Genomic DNA, 23140 nt, shown 5'->3' with positions numbered 1-23140 from the left:
GCTCTTAGCAAAGAAAAGCAGATGATGGACATCACAGCACTGCAAAAGAATGATCTGAAATCCCTCGTAAATCAGAAAAATGTAACAGGATGAAAAATTAAAAAAAAAAAAAAAAAAGAACAGAGATTCCTATGCACCCCAAAAAAGTCAGGACAGGAAAGCAACTGCACTTAGCGGGAAGCTGGCAGTGAAGTTTCTAGTCAGACAAGTGAGGGTGTGCTGCACAGTACCTTCCTCCAACTGTTAGGAGCTGGCCAGAGGAATCCTGAACAGGAATGCAGCTGGTGGCACAACAGCCATCTTTGCAGTTCTCACGGCTATATGCTAGCTGTGCTTGTGCCCAGGCAACCCAGAGAATGTACAGTTCCATGCGGCAGGCTACATTTAAATGAAAAGTACTCTACTTCTGTCAGGAGTAGACTCTGAGTGCCAAAAGAGGTATATGCAGCCTGTTCCTGCACCACACCTCAGTGTCTTGTGAAAAATCACAAATAAGTATGGAATACAACTGCCAAGCGCATCAGCACTGTAACAACAAACTAACTGATAACAAGCACTTCTCCAGAACTCCCCCAGATGATGAGGGACCTAATGGTCTAGCACTAATGGCATGAATTCTGAGTAGTTAGTGAAGGTAACTGTGTCAGAGGCAGCTGCAGGACCAAGAGCCAAGAATACAGTTTGAACAGCAATGGCCAATATCTTCTCTTAGAGCTGTGGGTGCACTTCCTTTGCAGCAGCAATTACTCATCAATTTTTTAAGATTCAGGTTGTCTGACCAGGCTGATCTTAATGACTCTCTGGAGAAGTCTAAGCTGCAGCACTACAGACTGACATCTGAAAAAGGGGCTATGCTGAGAGCAGGTGTAAGGTACTGAAAGCCTAACTGCTTGATGGCACCTCAGACAATCCACGGGAGTGCTCCATGCATGAGTTGCTGAGTCCAGAACAATACATGGGTTCCCACTGGCTGTAGGGCTCAGGGTGAGACACTGTATCAGGTACATCCAAAATTCAGTAGACTACTGCATGCAGCATTTTCGCTCTCGTACATGCTGCAGTTGGAAGGAAATGGATCTTTTCCTGAGGCTATAAAGCATCAAGCGTGGGGTAGATGCTAAGGTGCACTCAGGAAATCAGAGTGGATTCACTACTGGGCTGTAGTAGAGCAGAGGAGGTTCAGCACAAAGCACACTACAACTAAAAGGGCTGTCAAAGCAAACATGCTCATGATGGTAAGCTGAGAAAAGCTCAACATGCAAGAGCACACGGGCCTAAGTAAATAGAGCATAGAGTGAACAGGGCTGCTGTGTCCCCTCTTTATAAAGCTATAAAGTTGAAATATTCATTCACCATATTCACTCAGGAGCCAAAGTTTGAATAGACTGTTTTTAACAACATACAGACTGCAATTTCAGGACACTTATAAGCAGCAAGGGCTGGATACTTATCACCCACCTGGCCTTGTTTCCAGCATTCCCTGAAGATCTTCCAGTTGTTTTTGTTGCTGGGATCATGAAGGCAAAGAAGTCTACCGTCACACAGCCAAGAGTGGGAAGTGTGTGGATCCAGCACATTTAATCCCATTACCATTTCCTTCACCTCCCTCTGTGTGTCAGCTAAATTACTAGCTCGTTTTGCACCATCAGACGTCTTCTTATTTTCCACCACAGAAGCAATGATATGGTCCAAGAAGTTTGGCAGGCTGGCTTTACCTTTGACCCCCTAGAAGACGTAAATCCAGAGGTACATTTAGTCTTGCAACAGTATAAGTATTAACATGTATCTGCTCTCCTTCAGACTTTAGTCACAGACACCTTGCTACCAGGAAACATGCATCAGAAACAAACTGGCTCAGAGACAGACATGTATCCAAGTAAGAACAGAAACGGCTATGGCTCTGTTTTACAATGGTAGAAGTTAAAATATCCAGCTAAAGGCTACCTTGAAAAAAATTATGCAGACATAAAATAGAAAACTTTAATGATCTAAATTCAGCTACTTTGATATTAAAAATAGTTCATCTTTTTCCCAACTTCATTAATATCTCGACTCTATTTCCCCATTTTCCTCATCCCATTACTAAGGAAGTGAATTCAACCTTGGGACACATAAGCTGATAGCTATGTGAACACTAAGTAAACATCGATAGGGAGAGAAGAAAGTGCATCCTGTATGTTAGTGGAACCACTAGCAGAGAGACTCTCTGGTTCTGGTTGCCATGCTCCTCAAGGGACATTTAAAACTCAAGTGGTGTTTAAAATTCATAACAGGTTATCAACACAATCTTAAATTTCGTTTTAACTGTAAAAAAATAAAAAGCCTGCCTATAGGCCTTCTTTATAGCAAAATACTTAAGACACTAAATAGATATCATATATTCAACAGAAGATAAACAATTATTGGACCTTTAGTCACACATTTGAGGGAGGGGGCAGGGGTGTGATAGATTTCTGGTAGAAAAAAACGTCTCATTCAAGTGAAAAACAAAAAAAACATAACAAACCAATCAACACCACTCTCTCCCCCCTCCCAAAAACTCCCATCTTCTTAAAAACTAAGGTTCAATAGATAAAAAATTCACCATACATAGAGTTATCAATCTAAAACATAACATTATTCATTACTGAATATATTAATTCAGTAAAAAATACTTATGGAATTGTAGAAGAGTCTAGGTCCAATAGAAGTTCTAGAGATCATCTGGTGTAAATTTCTCTTGAAATTAGGTTTTGTTCCCCTGGGCTGGGTCATGCCAAACTTTAACTTCACAGGGAAGGAGATTAATTCACTTCTCAAGGCAGCCTATTCCACTCTTTGAATGCAAAGGGAGATTTTTTCCTTATATACAGATAGAATTTCTCCTGAAAGAAACTGGTATTGCCCCTTGCCCTATTAACCATGCATCTTTATGAAAGGAGTAACTCCATATTCCCTACAACCAACACCTTTTAGAAATGGTAAGATTTATCAGATCCCCAAAGCATTCTCTTCTCTAGGATGAAGAGAACCATTTTCTAGAACCGTTTCGAATGTGTCAAGCTCTCTAACGCTTTAATCATTCTATATGGCCCTTCACTGGATCCCATGCAATTTTTCACTGTCATTCTTCACCCAGGGAAATCAAAACTGGAAACAGTGTTCTAGGTGTAGCCCGACAGGGGCTGAATGAAATAACCACATTCCTTGATGTGCTGCAGCTGTATGCTTCCTGAAACAGCCCAGGACTGTTTGCTTTTGCAGCTGCAGGTGTGCAGTGCTGGCCCAGGTGCAGCTTGTTGTCCTCCAGGACCCCGGGCTCCTTTAAGAGGCACTACCCCACTGCTAGTCTGATTCCATTCTGTACTGCTGCCTGGAATTATGTTCGTTTTCTACAGCCCATCTTACCCAAATAAGACTAGATCATAACATCATCTGCTTTGGATGGTCTTAAAAATGTACCATTATTCTGACTCTCTAGAGGCTGTAAGATAAGATAATACACAGCTTAATTATTATTAAAGTCTTGGTCTTAATTATTATTAAAGTCATGGCATTAATTATTAAAGACCATGCTTATTATTCTTCACAACAGACTATCAATGCTCCAGAAAGATCAAGATGATTCTCTCCATGAGCAGCAAACTGCTTCTCTCAATTTGAGTAACACACCTGTAGTTTCTCAGATATGTTTTGTTCATTCTATATGAAGCATCCAGACATTCAAGTCAGGAGATGGACCGGAGTTCTCCATAAGTTCTTTAAATCTAAATTACTCAGTGAAGATCAGAAGTCAGAAAAGTGAAAAAACACATTACACAATACATCTGATTAGATGTGGTGAGACAATGCATAGAGTTGCCAGGACAGGGATACAAATTCAGAAACGCTATCTCAAGCCTTGAAGGAATAAGTTGCTTTAAAACAAGTAACCACAATTTCTTCGCCTGTACTCAGTGATGAGAGGCAGAAGTATTCTTGGATTCACTTTCCTGTAGCAGCATTATATTTTCATGTACAGTTCCCTCTCCCAAAACCAACAAACATGAACTATTATCAAGGTGCCAGCCAGCCAGCCTGGCAGAGAGTTAAAAAAAAAAATCCGCTATGAAACAAGCCATTTCATCTTCCTTCTTACTCTATCTGCCTAAGCTTTTGGAGAAAGTATTCACCAAAAAGAGCTAAGCACCGATAAATTCCAGAAAATTTATCCTTTTCCTCAAACTAAATGCTTCTAACCACTCCAAATAGCATTGATTTGTTCAGGGTTTTTTTCAAAGTTATTTCTTCCAAAATGGATTAAAGTATCCTTATTCCAGAAAAGGCATTCAGAAATAGCAACTACACCTTAAACTCACAGAATCACAGAACCATAGAATATGCTGAGTTGGAAGCAACCCATCAGAATCATCGAGTCCAGCTCCTGGCCCTGCACAGGACACACCCTGTGCCTGAGCATGTTGTCCAAATGTGGCTATTCAGCTGTCTGCTGGACATTTTGTCCAGAAGGCTATTGAGAGAGACATCATCAAAAATGTACTTCCAGAAAGATTACATCTACTGGCTTTCCCAGATGAATGAGGTGGCCCTTTCATAGAAGGAAATCACATTCAACAAGTAGGACTTTCACCCACACAAAGCCATGCTGGCAGTGACCAATGACTGTGTTGTACTCCAGATGTTTTCAAGTACTTCCCAGAATAGTATTTTCCATTATTTTACTGGACAGTTAAGTGAGACTGACATGCCATGCTTTCCATGATACTGCTCTTTGCCCTTTTAGGAAATCAGGACAATGTTTGCCAGCTTCCAGTCAGCTGGGGCCATCCAGATTCCCAAGACCGCATGAAACTCATTGAGAGAGGCTTTGTGATGACATCAGCAGCTCTCTGAAGATTCTTGGATTAATCCCATCAGGACCCATAGATTTGTAGTGATGCAGCTGGAGCAGCAGATCCTGCCCAAGTATACTCTAGCTCAAATGCCTTTCAAGTATACATAAATTTAAGGAACTGGTTTATGCTTAAATTTTTGTCTTTTTTTCTGTGGTATGCTCTTACAGTATTTTTAAAGATGTGACATTTAAAGTGAACTTTGCAGGGATGCTGATTATCAACTAAACAAGTTATAGGCCGTATTTAACCCACTTTCTTGGTCTCTTGAAGAGAATAGCCACTCCTGAGCAATAGTAAACTGAAACTAAAAATTAGCATGAAAATACTCTACAAATCTGTGGGGTGGTGAGTTTTGGTAAGGCATTACATTTGTTTCAACATTCAAGAGTAGAATACTATAAAAACATTTAGATGAAAATTCTTCCCTAGAACAGATATCATTGAAGGAATACAAAATTATTTACCGTAGAAGCTGCAGAAAAGACTGGAGGAAAGGGGATTCCTGTGTCTGATGGGACCTGAGGAAGCTTTCCTGGCCCTGTGTGTAGCAGATCTCTGAGGCTGGAGCCTTCAGCTTTGTTGCTAGATGTCACTGGGCCCAACAAGAGGCTATTAAACAGCTTTGGGGTTAGCGGGGAAACCTTTGTACTGGAGTTGAAGGAATCTAATCCAAAGGGTGAATGGGATTCTTTATTAAGCACTGATCTCAGTGATCCTGATTCTGCAAGATAAATATAAACATTACAGGGAGGGGAGAGAAAAAAAATCCCCAAGAGGCAAAGTTAAAATGATCACAAAGTTTTCTGAAATTATTTGCTCTTGCATTAAATAGGATATTAACAGAATCTTGTGGTAATGGTAAATTATCACTGTAACGGTGAACGAGGCACCTCAATGAGCATCAAAGATACTTCACAATAGATCTGATACAAAAAGATCTGACACATGTAAAAACAATTTTTAATGGATTCAGTTAAAAAACATTTCCCTGATTTTCTGAATTAATGTTTTGATATTAAATATTTCAAATTTTAATGGTAGTCAAAATATTACTGTGACTAAGACCTGCAAAATTTGCAAATGAGTCACCAACATTTAACATCAACATGTAAAGTAGTCCCTTCTAGACATATGGAAGGAATAAATCCTGTGTTAGTCATACTACCTCTGACTTCTAGGAAGTGTATTCACTCCAGCTACTGAGTATTAAAGATGCTCTAAGCTTTCATCTAACTCTCCAATTGGACTCTAGTCTCAGTTCCTTGGAAATGCACTCTTCACATGGCACAAAAAAAGAGCTGTATTTACTTCAACAGTTAAAAAGTGGCAAAGCAGCATCTGAAATTAATTACTATCATTTTACATCAGGATATCAGCTTCTGAGAAAATAAATACACAATGCACAGAAATAAACTGTGAGACAGTAATGTCTGCAGCTGTATCATCTTTCCAGCTTTGCATTTTTCTAAGCCTGTAGAAAAAAACTGGTTCTAAGATGCAAAGGAAGAAAACTTACCTTTTTCTTTCTATTTAGGGCTAGACACTCACGAAGTATAGCAATCAAATAGTATGTTATCATTTATCTTTTAATTGCAACCCCAGAGGGCATTTCTTCTGCTCACCTTTTGTTTCCTCTTTCGCTTTTTGCGTTGCTAAATCTGCAAGCCAGTGTAAAGCTGACGATGGAGCTGTTTCTGGACAAAGTGGTCTGTTAGTCTTTACTTCCCCAGTGTTATTGGTTGGTAATGTCTCTGCTTTTGCAGATTCTTCTATCCTACTGTCAGTTGCTTCAGATTTTGGTACAGTGTCCATTTCTACTTGCCCCGCTCCTGCTGTCCCTGCTCCAGTGGAAAAGGCATTCTCATTTCCAGAGACTGATGCACTAGTATTTACAGTTGGAAGCTAAAACAAAAAATATAAAAAACCTCTACATGTTGAATAAAGGGAAGAGTTCAACTTGGAAGACATTTTCAATATCCAATGCATTTGGTTTTGTCTGTTGTTTTTCTTTTTCCATTTGCTATAAGCACACAGTAAAATTCATTTATGCTTAGGTAGAAGCAGAATACAAGAGCTTCTTTATCTGCGTGTATTCACCTTTGCACTGTGGTATGAATTCTTACCATGTCACCTTTTAGTCATCTTTTAACATAAGCCCAAACTTTTTGATTTCTTTCCTTTTCTTTCTTTCTGTTTTTTTTTTTTATTACAGGAGGATTTTTTGTGTTGATAGTTACAGAACTGCTCTAGATTCCTTCAGGAAGCACAACAAAATGAAAACACATGTTGCAAGATACTCATAGTGGTTTGTTTTAAAATACAGCATCAATATAAATGGCTTCCTCCCCAGTTTCTACATAAGAGTATTAGCTCAAATAATATCTAACTTGGTGGATAACAGATGCAGTTCATGTCCCCAAAAAGCGACCCAGAACACTTTCGCTAAACTAAAACCCTCAGAGTACATATGGAGAAAGCAAAATTCCTGTTTCACAATAGATTAGCTTAAAGGATCTAACATCTTAATAGATCTTAAAAACGTAAATGTCAAACAAGGTAATTTCAGCTTCAAATTACATACCTGTGATATTCCATTAGTGACAGCTGGTCTCAACACCGATTTGTTCTGTCTGTTAATACATGGACAATTGGCTTTAATACCCCATTTGCCTCGTGCTGCATGAACCATGTCTCCAATATTGTAAAGCGCTGTAAATAAAGTTAGGCCTTTAATATCACATGCAAAGAAATCTAAAAAAAGGCCTAAACTATACCTTCAAAGAGGTGGGGTTTTTTTAGAATTACTGCAAAGTATCTTTAAGGTCACATGCTATATAACAAGACATTGTCCCTGAACAGTAGAGTGTGGCAAACAGTGCTAATGCTGCCTTCTCAATGTCACTGAGAGGTTGTCAAACCTGGCAAATCCTACAGATTATCATCTGCTTCTACTATTCCACATAGGGTCCAACGATACTGCAATGAGGTGATTTTGAACCACCACAAGAAGCTATATAACCCTTGAAGCAATGCTGAAAGGATCTGGAGCACAGGTGTTCACCTCTATCCTCTTGGTACACAGACAGATGTAATGAATTGACCAGGTGAATACCTGGCGGTGTGGACAGTGCCATATTCAAAAGTTTTGCCTTCTTTGACCACAAATCTACTTCCGAGAAGTCAGGTCTCTTGGGAACAGATGGGATTCAACTGCCCAAGCAGAGCAAGAAAGCCTCTGCCAACAAGTTGACCAGACTTTTATGGAGAACTTTAAAACTAGATTTAGTGGAGAAAGGAGATGCAGATTGGAGCAATAGGCAAGAGCTAGGGGCTACCAACATATTAGGAAGCAGCAGGGAAACACCTGTGAAATAACTCACAGGAATTTGGGCATGTTCCTGTCAAGAGGGGTAAGGTTGATAGCCCAGCTGGAGGGCCTCTTCGTACTAATGCATGCAGCTTGGGTGATGAGCAGGAGGAGCCAGAAGTCATTGTGCAACTAGAAAGTGACAATCTAATCTTTATCGCTGAAGCATAATACAATTAATTGTAGAACTGGTGAACTGTGGGGAGGTGCTCTCCATGTAGAACAACATAGTGACCACACAAAACTATCCTTGAAAAACAGTGATGAACAGATCAAGAACTTATGGGCAAAAATGAGGGACGAAGCCAACAAAGAAAACCTCACTGCTGGGGTTTACTCCAGTCCACCCCAGCCAAAGGGAGCCTGTTGAAAAAGTGTTCTTACTTCAACTACAGGAAGCATCATGCTCACATGATGATTAGCGAAACTCAATCACCTTGATGTCTGCTGGGAAAGCAACACAGCAAGCTGCAAGCAATTAAGGACAATTCTGGAGTGAGGATAACTTAATCCATGATATAGAGAGGCCAACCACAAGAGAAGCATTACTGCACCTGTCATATACCAATATGAAAGAACTAATCAGACATGTCAAGACTGGCGGCACCCTGGGCTGCAGTGATCAGGTCTTGGTGGAATTCACAACCTTGAGGGATGTCAGAACACTGAATTTTAGGAGAGCAGACTTTCATTTGGTGGAATTCACAACCTTGAGGGATGTCAGAACACTGAATTTTAGGAGAGCAGACTTTCATTTGCTTAAGGAATTAGTGTATGGGATGCTTTGGGAAACTGCCCTCAGGGACAAAGAACAGAACAGAGCTTGCAGCTCTTTAAGAACGTTTTTCTTGGAGTGTGAGCGCTCTCAATTCCCTCATGTAAAAAATTAAATAAGGAAGGCAAGGGAAGAACACGGGTCAAGAAGAACCTCCTGATCAAACTAAAATCTAAGAATGAAAGGTAGAGGCAGTAGAACCAGGGACACATAATCCTGGACGCTGCCTGGATGTGCAGAGATTGCATCAGGAAACCTAACACACAGACGAAAATGGATTTGACAAAGGATGCATAGAATAATATGAGTTTCAACAGTTATCCTGGCCAGAAAAAGAAGATTAAAGAAAATGATGTTTCCCTGTTTGCACACACCATCTGTACTAAATAAGATCTCCGAGCAAGTGACAGCTGACACAGAGAAAGCTGACATACTCAACATTTTTATTTCCCATCAGTTTTCAGTTGTATTCCCTCTTCTCACCTCTCTCAAGTCCCTGAACCTCAAAGCAGAAACTGGGGGAATAAAGTTCCTCCTCTCGTTGGAAGACCATACAGAATCTCAAGCAGGAATAGGACCACGAGGACCACTGAGAACAACTCCCTGCTCCTCACAGGAGCACCTAACACTAAACCATAGAACTAAGAGCATCATCCAGACACTCCTTGAACCTGACAGGCTTGGTGCCCTGACCCACTGGAAAGTCTGTTCCAGTGCCCAACTACCCTCTCAGTGAAGCAGAGTCTGAACCTCCCCTGATGCAGCTTCCTTCCATTTCCATGTGTCCTACTGCTGGTCACCAGAGAGAGGAGATCAGCACCTCCATGTCTGCTGACTCCTTGAGGAAGCTGTAGACTGTGATGAGGTCATCCCTCAGCCTTTTCTCCAAGCCGAACAAATGACCTCAGCTGCTCCTCCTAAGCCCTGTCCTTGACACCTTTCCCCATCTTGGTCACCCTGCTCTGGACACACTCTCACGGTTTGATATCCTTCTTGTACTGAGATGTGCAAAACTGCAGACAGTAGCTGAGGTGGGGCTGTACCTGAGGAACTGGAACATATAAAAATCCATGAAACCTGGTAAGATGCATCCCAGGGTCCTGAGAGATTGGGCTGATGTAGTTGCCAAGTCACTCTCTGTCACACTTGGAAAATCCTGGCAGTCTGATGAAGTCCCTAGGGACTGGGATCCGGGAAACATCATGCCCATTTTTAAAATAGGTCAAAACGAGGACCCTGAGAATTACTGACCCAGCCTCACCACAGTACCCAGGTAAGATCAGGTAGCAGATTCTCCTAGAAGACATATGGAAGTCAGAGGAGATTAGAGACAAGCAGCATAGCTTCACCAAGGGCAAATCACACTTGACTAATCTAGTGGCTTTCTTCAATGAAGTGACTGCATCATTAAACAATGAAAGACAAACAGCTGCAATCTACCTATACTTCTGTAAGGCCTTCAATATAGTACCTCACAACATTCTTGTCATTAAATTGGAGAGATACAGTTTAATGAATGGACTATTCCGTGGGTAAGGAAGAGGCTGGATGATCACATCCAAAAGTTTCTGTCAATGTCTCTATGCCCAAATGGAGAACAGCAACAGGAGGTGTCCCTCAAAGGTCCTTACTGGGACCAATACTATTTTGGGTCTTCATCAATGACACTGAGAGTGAGATTCAGCATGCCCTCAACAAACTTGTGGATGACACCAAGCTAAGGTGTGCAGCTGATTCCCACACATCCTTGACAAGCCTAAGGAATGGGCCCACCCAAGCCTCATTAAGCGCAACAAGTACAACTGCAAGGTCCCACACCTGGTTTGGGACAACCCTCAATATCAGTACCGAGTGGGGGAATGAATGGATTGAGAGCAGCCCTGCAGCAAAGGACTTGGATACGTGGCTAGGGGGAAAACTAGATATGACTCTGTAAAATGCACTTGCAGCCCAGAAAGCCATCCTGCAGCCTGGGCTACATAAAAAGAAGCATAGCCAGCAGGCTGAGAGGCGATTCTTCCCCTCTGCCCCAGCCCACCTCCCCATCCGGAGTTCAGTGCTCCAACTCTGGGGAGTGCCCAGTACATGACAGACATGGACCTGTCCAAGCAGGTTCAGACGAGGCCATGAAAATTATGAGAGGGCTAGAACTCCTCTCCTATGAAGAAAGGCTGGTTGGGCCTGGAGAAGAGAATGCTCTGTGGAGACCTTGTTGTGCCTTTTCAGTACATCAGGGGGGATGATAAGCACTGAGGGAGACTTTTTTCCAGGGTCTCTAGGGACAGGATATGGAACAACGTTTTTAAACTGAAAGAGGGTATGTTAGGAAAAAATTATTTCCTGTGAGGGTGGCAAGGCACTGGCACAGATTGTCCAGAGAAGCTGTGCTTGCCCCATGCCTTCAAGTGTTCAAGGCCAGGTTGAATGGGGCTTGCAGCAACCTGGTCTAGTGGAAGGTAGTCCCTGCCCACGGCATGGGGGTTGGACTAGTTGATCTTTAAAGGTTGCTACAAAACCAAACCATGTTATGATTCTGTGATTTTTAGGAGGACCAGTTATGTAAATAGTCAAGTAAATAATCAGCATGGACCATTTAGTTTCCCTCCCTGTCACCAGAGAAGAAGAAAAAAATCCCAAAGCGTCCCCAAAAAACTCTTTCTTGCTCGTTAAACAAATTTACTTAAAATACAATTTAAAAACAGTTAAGCACAATAAGTCACAGCTAATACTAGAAGGATGCACACTTCAAATCCACAGCGTGTTCTTACCTGGGTTACCTTCCCTTCAACCCTTCTGCTGTAGCAAGTGGTATTGTCCTCTAAATCCATGCTAGTAGTGGTATCAGCTAGAACATCACCTATCTTTATATTTTTTCCATTTGATTGCTCAGAATTAATACAAAATTTGCTATTTTTCCTTTCGTGTTTCAAGCATTACCTGTACCAGGGATGATCTGTGTTGGCATGAGATTCTCTGGTTCATGAGACTGACCCTTTGCACACTTCAGCCATGAGAAAACTTCTTCATCACCAATCTCCTCTGTCTCTGGAATAAAGAAAAAAAAATAGATTTTATACTAAAACTTTATAATACAGAATATTTATGCATGAATATTGTTTATTTAGATTCTTTACAGTGCAGGAAATTAACCTGGTGATCTCAGAAATAAACTATAAATACAGACCGACCATTAGGACTGGATATACAGCAACTTCTGCCTCTTCAGATTATACAGCTACCACAGTAATTTCCCCTCAGTCATCTCTAGCAGTTTATTTTCAACCACCTAAAAATCTTGGCTTCTAGCCTCAATTTTTAAAAGATGATACTTTTGTTTTCATTATGCTTTTCTAAGTTATCATAATGAATAGACAGCAGTATTCACACTTATTAACATCCAGTATTTTATACATCTGCTCAATATAATAATGTAACTGTCACTAATGAATCTCACTGAGATTGCCATTTGTTTGCATCCATGCTTCCAAAGTGGTCTCAATACAGTAGAGGACACAAAAAAAAAAACAGCCAGGAATCTACTTTCTTGTGCCACTGCTTCTTAAAATTGAACTTACTGAACTTCTTCCTGAAGTCCTGGTGTGTCACAGAATTAAAAAAAAAAATCTAACTCCTTGCCAAAGACAGCAGTTCTCTCGATGCTGTGATTTTAATAATCCCATCTTAAGCTGTCATGGGGTTTGACACTGGCGCAATGCTAGCGCCTCTATGAAAATACACATTCCCAATAGAAATGCTGTGAGATGTTATTAGGAACAGAGCAGAGCAGGCTTTATCTATAAGCAAATAGATAAAACACAGGTACATAAGGAAATGAAGAATGGAACAGCAGCATGTACGACAAGTTCCAAACATGCAGCCTTCCAAGCTGATACTCGGTAACTCTCCCAGCAAAACCTTCTGCAACTTCCCAGAAACTACTCCCTGACTATACTCAGTTCAAAGATGACAGTGGGAGAAAAATGCTGAGTACTCACCACTACGTGGACGATTCTTCCTCAGCCGGTAACAGTCCAGACAGACACCAAAACCACACTTCCGACAAACCCAATGAATATTGAAGAGTGTTGTCTCACATACATCACACATCTCCCTCACACCACGTACTGCTCGCTTCCATGCCACCTTCTCTATAGAGAGAAGGCATACTACGAATTATTGCTTTGACATTTTGCATTTCTCCCACCTAATTTGAGAATATCACAGCAACATTGATAAATTCATAGCAACATGACCTGAAGGGAGAGTATAGAAACACATACTTTTTATATTCATAACCCCATTCTCTGAGTTGCTAGTCCAGTGACACTAATGAAAATACCATTTCTAAGAATAGGTAAGGTCAGGTATCAAAATGCACACTACAAGGAAATGCAGCACCTTACCGTGTTCTGTAATAATTGAATTTAATGAAGCACTAATGGAACTTACAGCAAAATCACAAATCTTCTGCTAGTTTTATGAAATACTGACATCAACATATAAAACCATAAAGAATGTGTATTTAGTTTTACTAATCAGATCTCTGTCAACTACTCAGATTCTAAACCAACTCATTTGCCAAGGAAGGAGTTCTCCAAATGACAGCCCTTGTACGTTCCATAAACTAAAGGGAAAAAAATTAGATAGTCAGTTATCTCCATGTGATATGCTAAACTGTCTACCTTTTTTTTTTTTTCCCTAAATCCTTTCCCCTTGAAATGGAAAGTTGGCAACTAGATGCTCAGCTATGTCCTTGAGAGTTGAATTAAGGTACTGCTCCCTCCCTAGAAAATCCTGAGCTTTTACATGAGGTCCCTGGAGCATAAAAGGATAGGAATACATCAGAAAATCTGTTCATTAAAACACAGTCAGTGTGGTAGGTGCTTGGGCTTATTTCTATTTTCTTAGGAGCATGAACCAGCTGATTGCTGCATTAGGTTATTGAAAAAATAATTTAATGTCTGGGAAAGTTACCATTGGCTTCCTTGGTGGTAATGTTGCACTGATCCAAAAGAAAGTCTCAAATTCTGGTCCCTCAGTTACACCCCTCACCCAAGAGGTGAATATAGCCTCTCTTTGGAAGAGCAGGACAAGCATTTCAACAAAAAAATTTAAGACATTTTCAATTCTATTCCACTATATAGCATTATACAGAAAGGGTGGGGGAAAAAATCATTACAAAAGCCCAACTTACGATGTGGCTCCACCATCATCATTGCCTCCTTCTCTGACATAACAAGCTGGCAGAACTGGTCCCCAACATTGGCCAGGATATATTTGGAAGTTTCCAGATCGATCCCCTCTGCAGGGGAGGAAGAAGGAATCCATAGGCTCATGGCATCAGGATCACTCTGCTGTGGGTTCAAGAAACCTTCTACTCGTAGTATACCTTTCCGGGTAAATACCAGCCTGCAGGAAATAGGATGGAGTAACTGAGAAACTGCTCAACCACCTTTAATTAACTTATAATGACATCTATATCAGAACATAAACCCAGAAAGGGGGAGAAAAGACTTCAGCTAGAGTGCTGTATTTTACAGACAGTACACTTATTATGCAAATCCCAGTAACATAGAGAATAAGGCATACAAAGTTGTAGCTACAACACCCATTAGAATGAATCCCAAGGTCCTAGTAAACACTGGTGGGAAATTCCACCTAAAATAAATTGCTACAGCTTGCTAAATCCCACTTTTCTATCTCATTAATAGAAAGAGATGACAAAATTCAATTTGACCTGCTGCATGATGCTGCCGGCAAAATTCTGAATGGCTGTCATTGTCAATTTTAATTCATGAGGAAGTTTTTCCCAACTTTTGAGAAAACAGTATTTGAGTTCTGGCTAGGGCTGTCATTCTCAATTTTAATTCATGAGGAAGTTTTTCCCGACTTTTGAGGAAACAGTATTTGAGTTCTGGCTAGGGCTGCCAGCACTTGGCAACTCTTCCAATAGCTCACATGACGATATATGCAAAAATCCTTGTCGCGCTGGTCTCCACATAGATGAATCACTACTGTTTTACCAGAAGCTGTTGACCCTCCTAATCCTTGTGTGGTAAAAGATATAAAAATGTATGACAGAACCCTAAGCATCTCCTGTCAATATAGAAAGTAACTTCATTTTTAAGCAGAAACCATCTTATCTTTAACCTCAAGCTAGATTAATTTTAACAAGTTTAGGAAAAAAAGCAGTATGCTTACTGGATGGGTGAAACATACTAAAAATTCATTTCATCCTTTACATGCCAGAAAGTCAACTAACTACTTTTGGAAAAAGATGTGTAGCGCTTGCTAGAATAGGTAGTTAAGGAAGATGAAAAAAACCACAACAGATCGAAGAAGTGTAAGACACATACATAACACAGAGGGAACACAGACATAGTGTTCTACTCCTAAAAATTAGTCCTGTACTCAACAGAATATGGTCAAACATTAGCCTCATGCTGGCAATATTTAGTTACTTGTTGAGTGGATTACAATTTTGCCTTTGCTCTGCATACTTTATGAAGGAGGGAGAGTTATTGTATACAAATTGCCACCCAGAAGTAAAATTCTACCCAATAAAGCAAATTCAGTTTCCTGAGGCTGTACCCAGAGGCTCACTTAGTATCTTACAGCTTTATCTTTGAAAAGCAGCTCTTTCTGGCCCAGTGAGGGAATTCCCCATAGATGATGCAGGGAAATGCAAGAAACTCAAAACCTTCATTATTGTACCCAAGCATATTTAATAAGTAAAACATAATTACTTTGTGCTTGGACATGGCCCAAGCTCTGTACATAGACTACATATGAAGAAAGGAAGAATTTGAGCACCTCCGGAAATGGAAGAAGCGACATGCCACAGTTGAGTCATCCTGCTCTTGCTCCTTAAATTTGCGGTACCGCTCCAGACGGCACTCCCGACACTTGTGCAGATGTGGAGCTACATTGATGCAAGAGCCATCCTGGAGAAAAGGCTCACCTGACTGCTTCAGCTTCCTCACCTTACTCATATCTTTCAGCACAGACTGGCCAACTGGGTGAGGCAAAGAAGAAGTAAAAATCTATTAGTTAACTGCAACAGCAAAAGGATACTGGCTCCAACAATCATCTTTTCAGAGATCTGTATGCTCATACCCATGTGAAACCAGTAAGTCTGTTCAAGCCTACAGCATACCACACTTCTGTCCTGAGACACAGGCTTAAACATTTATCAAAGTGAACACCAAATTCACATACGAAAAGCATTAAGCTTCAGCCTTGTAAGCATCCTGTGTGCTACCTACTCAATATGAATGAGGTCTACAACTGTGGCTAGTTTATATAGTTCATTTCACAGGAGATAACCCAGTATCCCACCTCCTTGTGCTTCCAAAACATCATCTGCATTCAAGTCATCACCTTTTAGGGGAGCTGTGCGGGGCCGGCCCTTTGGGGCTTGCTTCCCCTTTCCTTTACCCAGCAGTAATTCTGCATTGCGCTCCACATTGTGGCCTAGCTTCGCCATCAAATGATCTGGGATACCCTTCATACAAGCCTTAGCCTGCAATTGGTCTTCAGAGTCACTCAAATCTGACAGATCACTATTTGTACTGGAGTCGGAGTCCTGTTTGGATGTTAAGCTCCGCTCATCTAGCGAGAACCTTTTCACAGCTTCAAAAGGGGCTTTCTTCTCCTGTGGAAACTCTGCCTGTGAAGAGAAAAGGGTAGGTGGATGTCTGCCAAACACATTAGAAAAAGTTTTCAGAAGAGGATTGTCCTGCTGCCCAGGCCCAACAGCTGGTTTTTCTTCCGTTGGACTGGAGGAGAGCGTGGGCATCTCTATAGGCTGTGTCAGGCTGCTGCTCGGTGAGCTGGAACGGCCATTCCCTACAGTGGAAGGGCTTTGAACACCAGCGGCAGCTGTTGAACCACAAACACTAGAGATCATCTTTGAGGAGTCAGTTGTTATAAACAAGGTTTTCTTCTTAGCTAAAGAGTCTGTACAGGTGAGCGATTCCGGCCAGCCAGAAGTGGCCTTATGACCCACAGGTGTTGACGGAGCACAAACCCCTGTCTGAGATGAAGATGCAAAGCCACTGAAAGGACTGAGTTCTGCTTTCTCAGCAAATGCCAGGAAAGGGTTCGAGGGTTCCTCTCGTGATAGCTTTGGGGGCTGTAAAAATAGGTTTTCATGGCTATCAGGGGGACGAGTATTCAACAGACTTCGTGAAAAGGCTGGAGTAAGGGTAGGCATGGATTCCACAGGCAGCTTCCGCTCTGCAGAACTACCAGACTGGGTTCCTGGCTTACTGTCCACTGAAAGAATTTTACCTTTACAAGTCCCAGCACCCACACTCTCTGTACACTGCTTGAATGATTCTCGACTAGAGACATCTTCAGTCAAGCTCTCTGAAATGACTGTGAAATAGCTACTGGAAGGAAGATTCTGGGACATGCACTGAAAAAACAAGTTCTTGGACGAATCAGAATCTTTCTGAGCCTCTTGTCCAGTACCACAGCCAAAAGGAAATCCAGAAGGTTTGCTTTCTGAAGCCATCAGTCCATTTGATTGGCTCCTTCCAGCTCCAAATACCAAGGACTGGGAAGCACTTGGGAGAGAGACTCCAAATCCAGGAGAAGCCAAAAGTGAATTTCGGGAATTCTGAAACAAAATTAGTAAGCATTAGGCTATTATAAGATTGTTATTTAAATCAAGACTACTTTAGTTCATCTTGTTGTACAATTAGCATTTTCCTTACCCATCAGGAATAAAAATTTCCAGCAGACTTACAATGAAGAAACTTCTTTCAAGATTCCTACCCACAAGCTATTGAAATTGAAGACACACAAAGAAAACTAATACTTAATGTCTTATCACACTTTAGAACAAAGGTGAGGCACCAGACATAAACTAATTCATAGAAAAGCAAGTTAGTAAAACTGCTGATCATTTGAATTCAAATCAACAAAAAGGGAACCTTAATTGAAACTGCTGATTGAAACCCTCCAATCTTTCGCCCTCCCCCAAGAGCATTCTGATAAGCTTCACCGACTTAAGCAGCACCCCTGAAAGAAGTATCTTAGTTTGCAAGTTAACAAAACAAAGCAAGCTCCTAGCAGTTAGCAGACAAACTATTCCCAGTCCCCACAACCCACATCTGCTGACAGGTAGATAGATGCCTAGGACATGGAGCCTTCCAGGGAACTCAGTAGAGGTTTAAGGCTTAATTTTTATAACCATTAAATACAGGAAAGTTTTGTGAATGGCAGATTTCTACTAGAACCATAACTGTGATATGGAATATTCACTTGCTCTCCTCTCAATTGGTACTTGTTCAGATTTTCCACTACTGACAGTCTTACTGTAACTGATTATATACTGTGACTAATTCCTCATAGAATCATTTAGATCAGCTCTACTCCTTGTCTTTGAGTTTCCACTTAGAAATCTGCTCATCATTAACACAATTTTATTTCAAGATCAGGTTAAATACAACCACAGACTCTGTGCAACACATCCTACTGGTCACTAGTGTCCCTGCACACCTACTTTACTGCATACTAATGTTTAGCTCATTACCAATCTACAGCTGTAATAACTTTAAAAACCTATTAACAATTCTTCCAGATATTAGAAATCCAGATATTTCTTTTTAGAGATAAAAATAATTTTAGAAAACTGTGTTCTAATAGTTTTTAAAAGAACATGAATGTGAATGGAAACTCAAGGACCAAGTCACACCATGATATAGTTAGACAGTCTGAAACAGTAACATATGTGAACTATCTACAACACTCTTACTGCTTTATGTCAGGTTCCCTCCCTCAAAACAAAAATTGTTTAAAATGGACTAATGGTCTGCCTGCCAACTCTGAAGACAAATTATTAATGTTTTAAAAAAGTGATGTGGGGTTGGAGAGAGGGAAAGAAGGAGAGTGGGTACCAAAATTTCTCAGTACAATTTCACAATCTGTAGTTGCTCCCAACTCTGAATTTATTTATGGGGGTTGGGGATAGAAGGGTTCATATTACGTTGTATTATGCTCATTATACAACACTCCTGTTTTCCACAATTCTATTTCTCCTTTACACCTTACCATCCAGGAATCTTTACCCCAAGGTAAATACCTAACCTTTCCAGCCATTCCATTACCTAATACAAAAGACAGGGATGATAACAATGCCTTCAACTTCCTGGCAATCAGATTGGACTCTCTTACGTATCTCCCATTTTGTTCACTTTCTTTCTACAGTAGATGGCTGTTGCAACAGATGGCAAGATTCTTTATTTTTGTTGTACTTACTGAGGTGGGTTTCATTCTTGTTTTGTTTTTGCAAACCTTCATTTCGATTTTTTTTAGAAGTCTTTTATTTTGCTTTTAACAGGGTTTCCCTCCTATTTTGCCACTCTTTTCCTTGTAAACAAAGGTATAACTAAAAGGCCTTCAAGCTGCTTGCAGACTGACCTCTCGTCTCAAAATTTTAATTATTTCTTTGGTTTTAGGCCTAGATAGTATACAATGCAACTGTCTCCTTTTCCTACTATATACATAACACAGCTCTAACACATAAGACAAGCATCTTTTAAAGGTTCTCTAAACGTAGGCTCATTGTTTTTCTGGTTTTGAGGCTTTTTTCTTTAAGTAACTTGAATGTTCAACTCAGTGCACATCTGCATGCAGATTTGTTTATATAAAGGCAAGAGATTTTAAGGTTATCTTCTGTATGACAACAAAATTAATTGAGTGCAGTGCTTAGTGTTATTTTAAAACTGCATTTCTCAGATTAAGGCTGAATAAGCACAAGAGTGCTGCAGTTATCTCTTACTACTCCTTCAGCAATTATCTAAATTTTCTTTTGAGTAATTTCTTAGGTCAGATAACAGGTTTTCTTTGGGAGGGGATGGACTCATGAGAGAAAAAGTTTGTTTTTCAATTCCATGGACACACATTTTAACAGGAGTATGTTGCAGAAAGAACATCTGTTGCAAACATGTAAATCTTTACACGGACACGTGGGATCATGAGCTACTCACCTCTCCCTGGGCTTGTGATCGGCCTGATTTTGGTTTCTCCTGTCCAGTAACAGCTGGCAAACTGGTATCAGAGATTCTTACAGTTGTTGGCGTCAAAGCAGTTGTAGTAACTGCAATTGCAGAAGTCACTGTGCCTTGGCCAACCTGTTCCAGTGATTTTCCTGCCTCTTTACACCCAGATCCAACTAGTAATGGCTGTCCAACCACAGAAGAAAATGGAGTGAAGGGCAATGGTGCATCACCACCAACTGGCTCATCTTGGACTACTAGTGTTCGGCCATTCTCTTTGGTGTAAGTTGCAAAACGAATATTGCGATTAATCTGAGGAATAAACGAAGGCAATTGCTTGGCCCTTGGATCCAGTCCTGTTTCACTACCGGAGACTCCTTTCCAGGGACCTCTGCTTGCCTCACCTCCATCACTACCATTGCTATCTGCCTCACCCCTCTCCTTTAGCTTCTTTGTTGCAGGATCACAACCAGGATCGGATACATTTTTCCTCCTCCTTCCATCCTTTCCCTCCAGGTTTTCCTTCTTCTTTTTCCCTTTAGATGATGATTTAGCTGTTTTTAGGCCCCCTCCCTATAACAGACAAAGCCATGCAATCACTAAACAGAACAGTCCAGATACCCATTCAAATAACTTTTTTCTGTTATAACAGAATATATTACACTGCTCTGAAGTTTAGGAACACTTTATCACAAATTGAGACATTTAAAGAGAGATGATATGTGAGAACAGAACACAAGCATTAGGCACAGTCTTGTCTTTTTTTGTACTGGAGTAAGATCTGCACAAGTAATTTTTTAGCTGAGCTACCTTGCTGTAGCATGAGCCACATCCTGGCAAAATTTGAGAAATACACAATACTCCAACAAAGCTCTTCGTAATATATGAATACCACCTGCACGCTAATTTTTGCTTCAAGTATAAACCCCATGATTCTTTTGAAGGGCACGCTTTCTGTCCACTACACTAAGCCTACAATATTTAATTACAGGAGATAGCTTGCCCTTTAGCCTAGGGTAAAAATTCAGGTTCAAACATTATCACGGAACACCTCAACCGAGGCAGTGAAATGCCACAAACATATGAGCCTGCTTATAAGGCACAGCAGCCAGATGGCAGTTTTTAGAAATGCCTTAAAAGGTCTGTGAAGCAGCAGAGAGTGAACCTATTAGAAAAAGGCAGCAACACTACACCTTAAAATGGAGTACAACCACCATGGTTACATCGCTACTGATCACCCCTCCAAGATCCATGCTAAATTTAGTAAACAGGCCTGAACGAAAAGAGACGATTGCTTAAAGAAAGCTATGACCATCAGAATGGTAAACAAAATTTTCCTGTTCAAACTTTAAGAGGAAAATTACTAAAATTATCCAAAGTCCACAGTCAACACTGCATTATTTTTTAGTCCTTTCCAGATTTTTACTTATTTCACATCAAAAATTTTATGAAGTTACACACTGTATATACAAGACCTGAATGAACTGCTGTACTACCTCGCTTGGAGAAGTGTTATCCATCACCACGTGAATCAGTCGAGGATCCACCGACTTTATCTCACCACTCTAATTTTTATACAGATTGATAATGAGGAAGTAGGAGAAAGAAAAGCAGAGGTTAATTTTTAATTCAGAGTATATAGTATCAACATAAGACACCTAAACACACTGTTACTGTGCAGGCCCTCTCCTGTTTACCTTTTCTTACTACCTTACTTCCTTAGTAATATACTACAGCCTTCCAGTTTACCTTCTATCCTTTTGCTCCTTCTCTATTCCAAAAACTTTCAGATTTGATTACTACCACTATTCCCTTGTATATTTGTTCTATTGAGCATTTCTAAAGGTATGCACTGCATTAAACATAGCTCTTGAATTTAACATTGTTACATAAATGTTCACTCTGCTAGATGTAGAAAGAACTACTGGAAGAAGCACATCAATTTAGCCTAAGTATCCTCATCAGCGTCTCCCCAAAATAAGCAAGGAATATCCAATCTCTGTAACTGTTCTTAGAGGTTACTTTATATTTCACAGTAAGTACACAGGAAACTCTGTGCTTCCTAAATGTATCTGCTGAACGCACATAACTCCACAATTTCTACGCCTCTCCGAAGTACTATGCTGATTTACCATACAAAGTATACTTTTTTCCCTGTGTGCCAGCAATAGCAGTAGTCAGACTGCAGAATTACTGCTCATTCAGTGCATTCCATCTACACATGGAAGAGACTACAGGGGCAGTGGGCACAGGATGGGACCAGAAAACCAAGATACATGCTGCTGCTACACAGCACCATAGACCTGCTCCCAGTTGTTCCGGAAAAAGGAAGCTATCAGGAGCAGGCAAGACAGAGCTACCTGTCAGACTGCACAGAAGCACATAATAAAAACCAGTAGCTAGCAGTGCAGATTCTCTGTGCTGTACAGAGGTTTACTGATAGGAACAGGGCAAAAGTAAATAGTCTGAGTTAAAATACATAAATCAAATTTATTTATACTAAGACTTCATCTGCTTTGCTACAATTGTTTTAAACCACTTGTCAGATGGAAACCAAGAGAAGACACTGGAAAACCACAATGTAAGGGACCCAGAAGGTAGCTTTCTATGCATAAGCACACTTTCCCTTCTGGAGAGTAATTTCCAATACTTTTTCTTACAGCACTCATTTCCAATTAAACTCTTACAACTTTTTTTTTTTTTTTCCTATAAGTGGCCTGTGTCACATCATTTATTCTAGAAAGTCATCGTAACAGGAAAAAAAACCCTGTGAATCGCAACACAAATAATTACTCATCTTTTAAAGCAAAAAACAACACCAAAAGTTTGGTGATGCTGTCATTCTCCACATACAGATACTGAGGAATGGTATTTTAGGAACACCAAAGCAGCGCTTCATATTTTTACCTCAGTCACAGACACCTCCATAAGACGAGTTATTGGGTCTTGGTGGCTCACAACACCACAGAGCCAGCTATTTTCATCCTCTGGTTGATAAACTTTAACTCGCTGGCCTTGGACACTGTAAGGACCTGGAACAGAAGGACTTTGAGTACATTTTCCAAACAAGCTTTATGTCATACTAGTTAAGAGTCATACAATAAAATGGTTCTGTGCA

General features: G+C 40.5%; 1 protein-coding gene across 2 annotated transcripts in view; it reads right to left on the bottom strand.

The window, feature by feature from the left end:
* The window catches only part of KDM3B (lysine demethylase 3B), a 48173-nt gene that overhangs the window by 16678 nt on the left and 8355 nt on the right, over positions 1-23140 (bottom strand). Inside the window, exons 5-16 of one of the 2 annotated variants that reach the window (XM_053991059.1) lie at positions 22930-23054; positions 21519-21587; positions 20014-20595; positions 16397-17639; positions 15830-16031; positions 14211-14425; positions 13012-13164; positions 11954-12061; positions 7456-7583; positions 6497-6776; positions 5339-5595; positions 1459-1725 (exon numbers count right to left, since the gene is read on the bottom strand). In XM_053991059.1, the coding sequence (XP_053847034.1) occupies positions 1459-1725; positions 5339-5595; positions 6497-6776; positions 7456-7583; positions 11954-12061; positions 13012-13164; positions 14211-14425; positions 15830-16031; positions 16397-17639; positions 20014-20595; positions 21519-21587; positions 22930-23054 (3629 nt within the window). The remainder of the gene's footprint in view (positions 1-1458; positions 1726-5338; positions 5596-6496; positions 6777-7455; positions 7584-11953; positions 12062-13011; positions 13165-14210; positions 14426-15829; positions 16032-16396; positions 17640-20013; positions 20596-21518; positions 21588-22929; positions 23055-23140) is intronic. The other variant, XM_053991060.1, reaches the window with a different exon arrangement.

The sequence above is a fragment of the Vidua macroura genome, chromosome 15 (assembly GCF_024509145.1).
Source record: "Vidua macroura isolate BioBank_ID:100142 chromosome 15, ASM2450914v1, whole genome shotgun sequence".
In the NCBI taxonomy this organism is placed as follows: Eukaryota; Metazoa; Chordata; class Aves; order Passeriformes; family Viduidae; genus Vidua; species Vidua macroura.
This window is presented reverse-complemented; position numbering and strand designations above follow the sequence as displayed.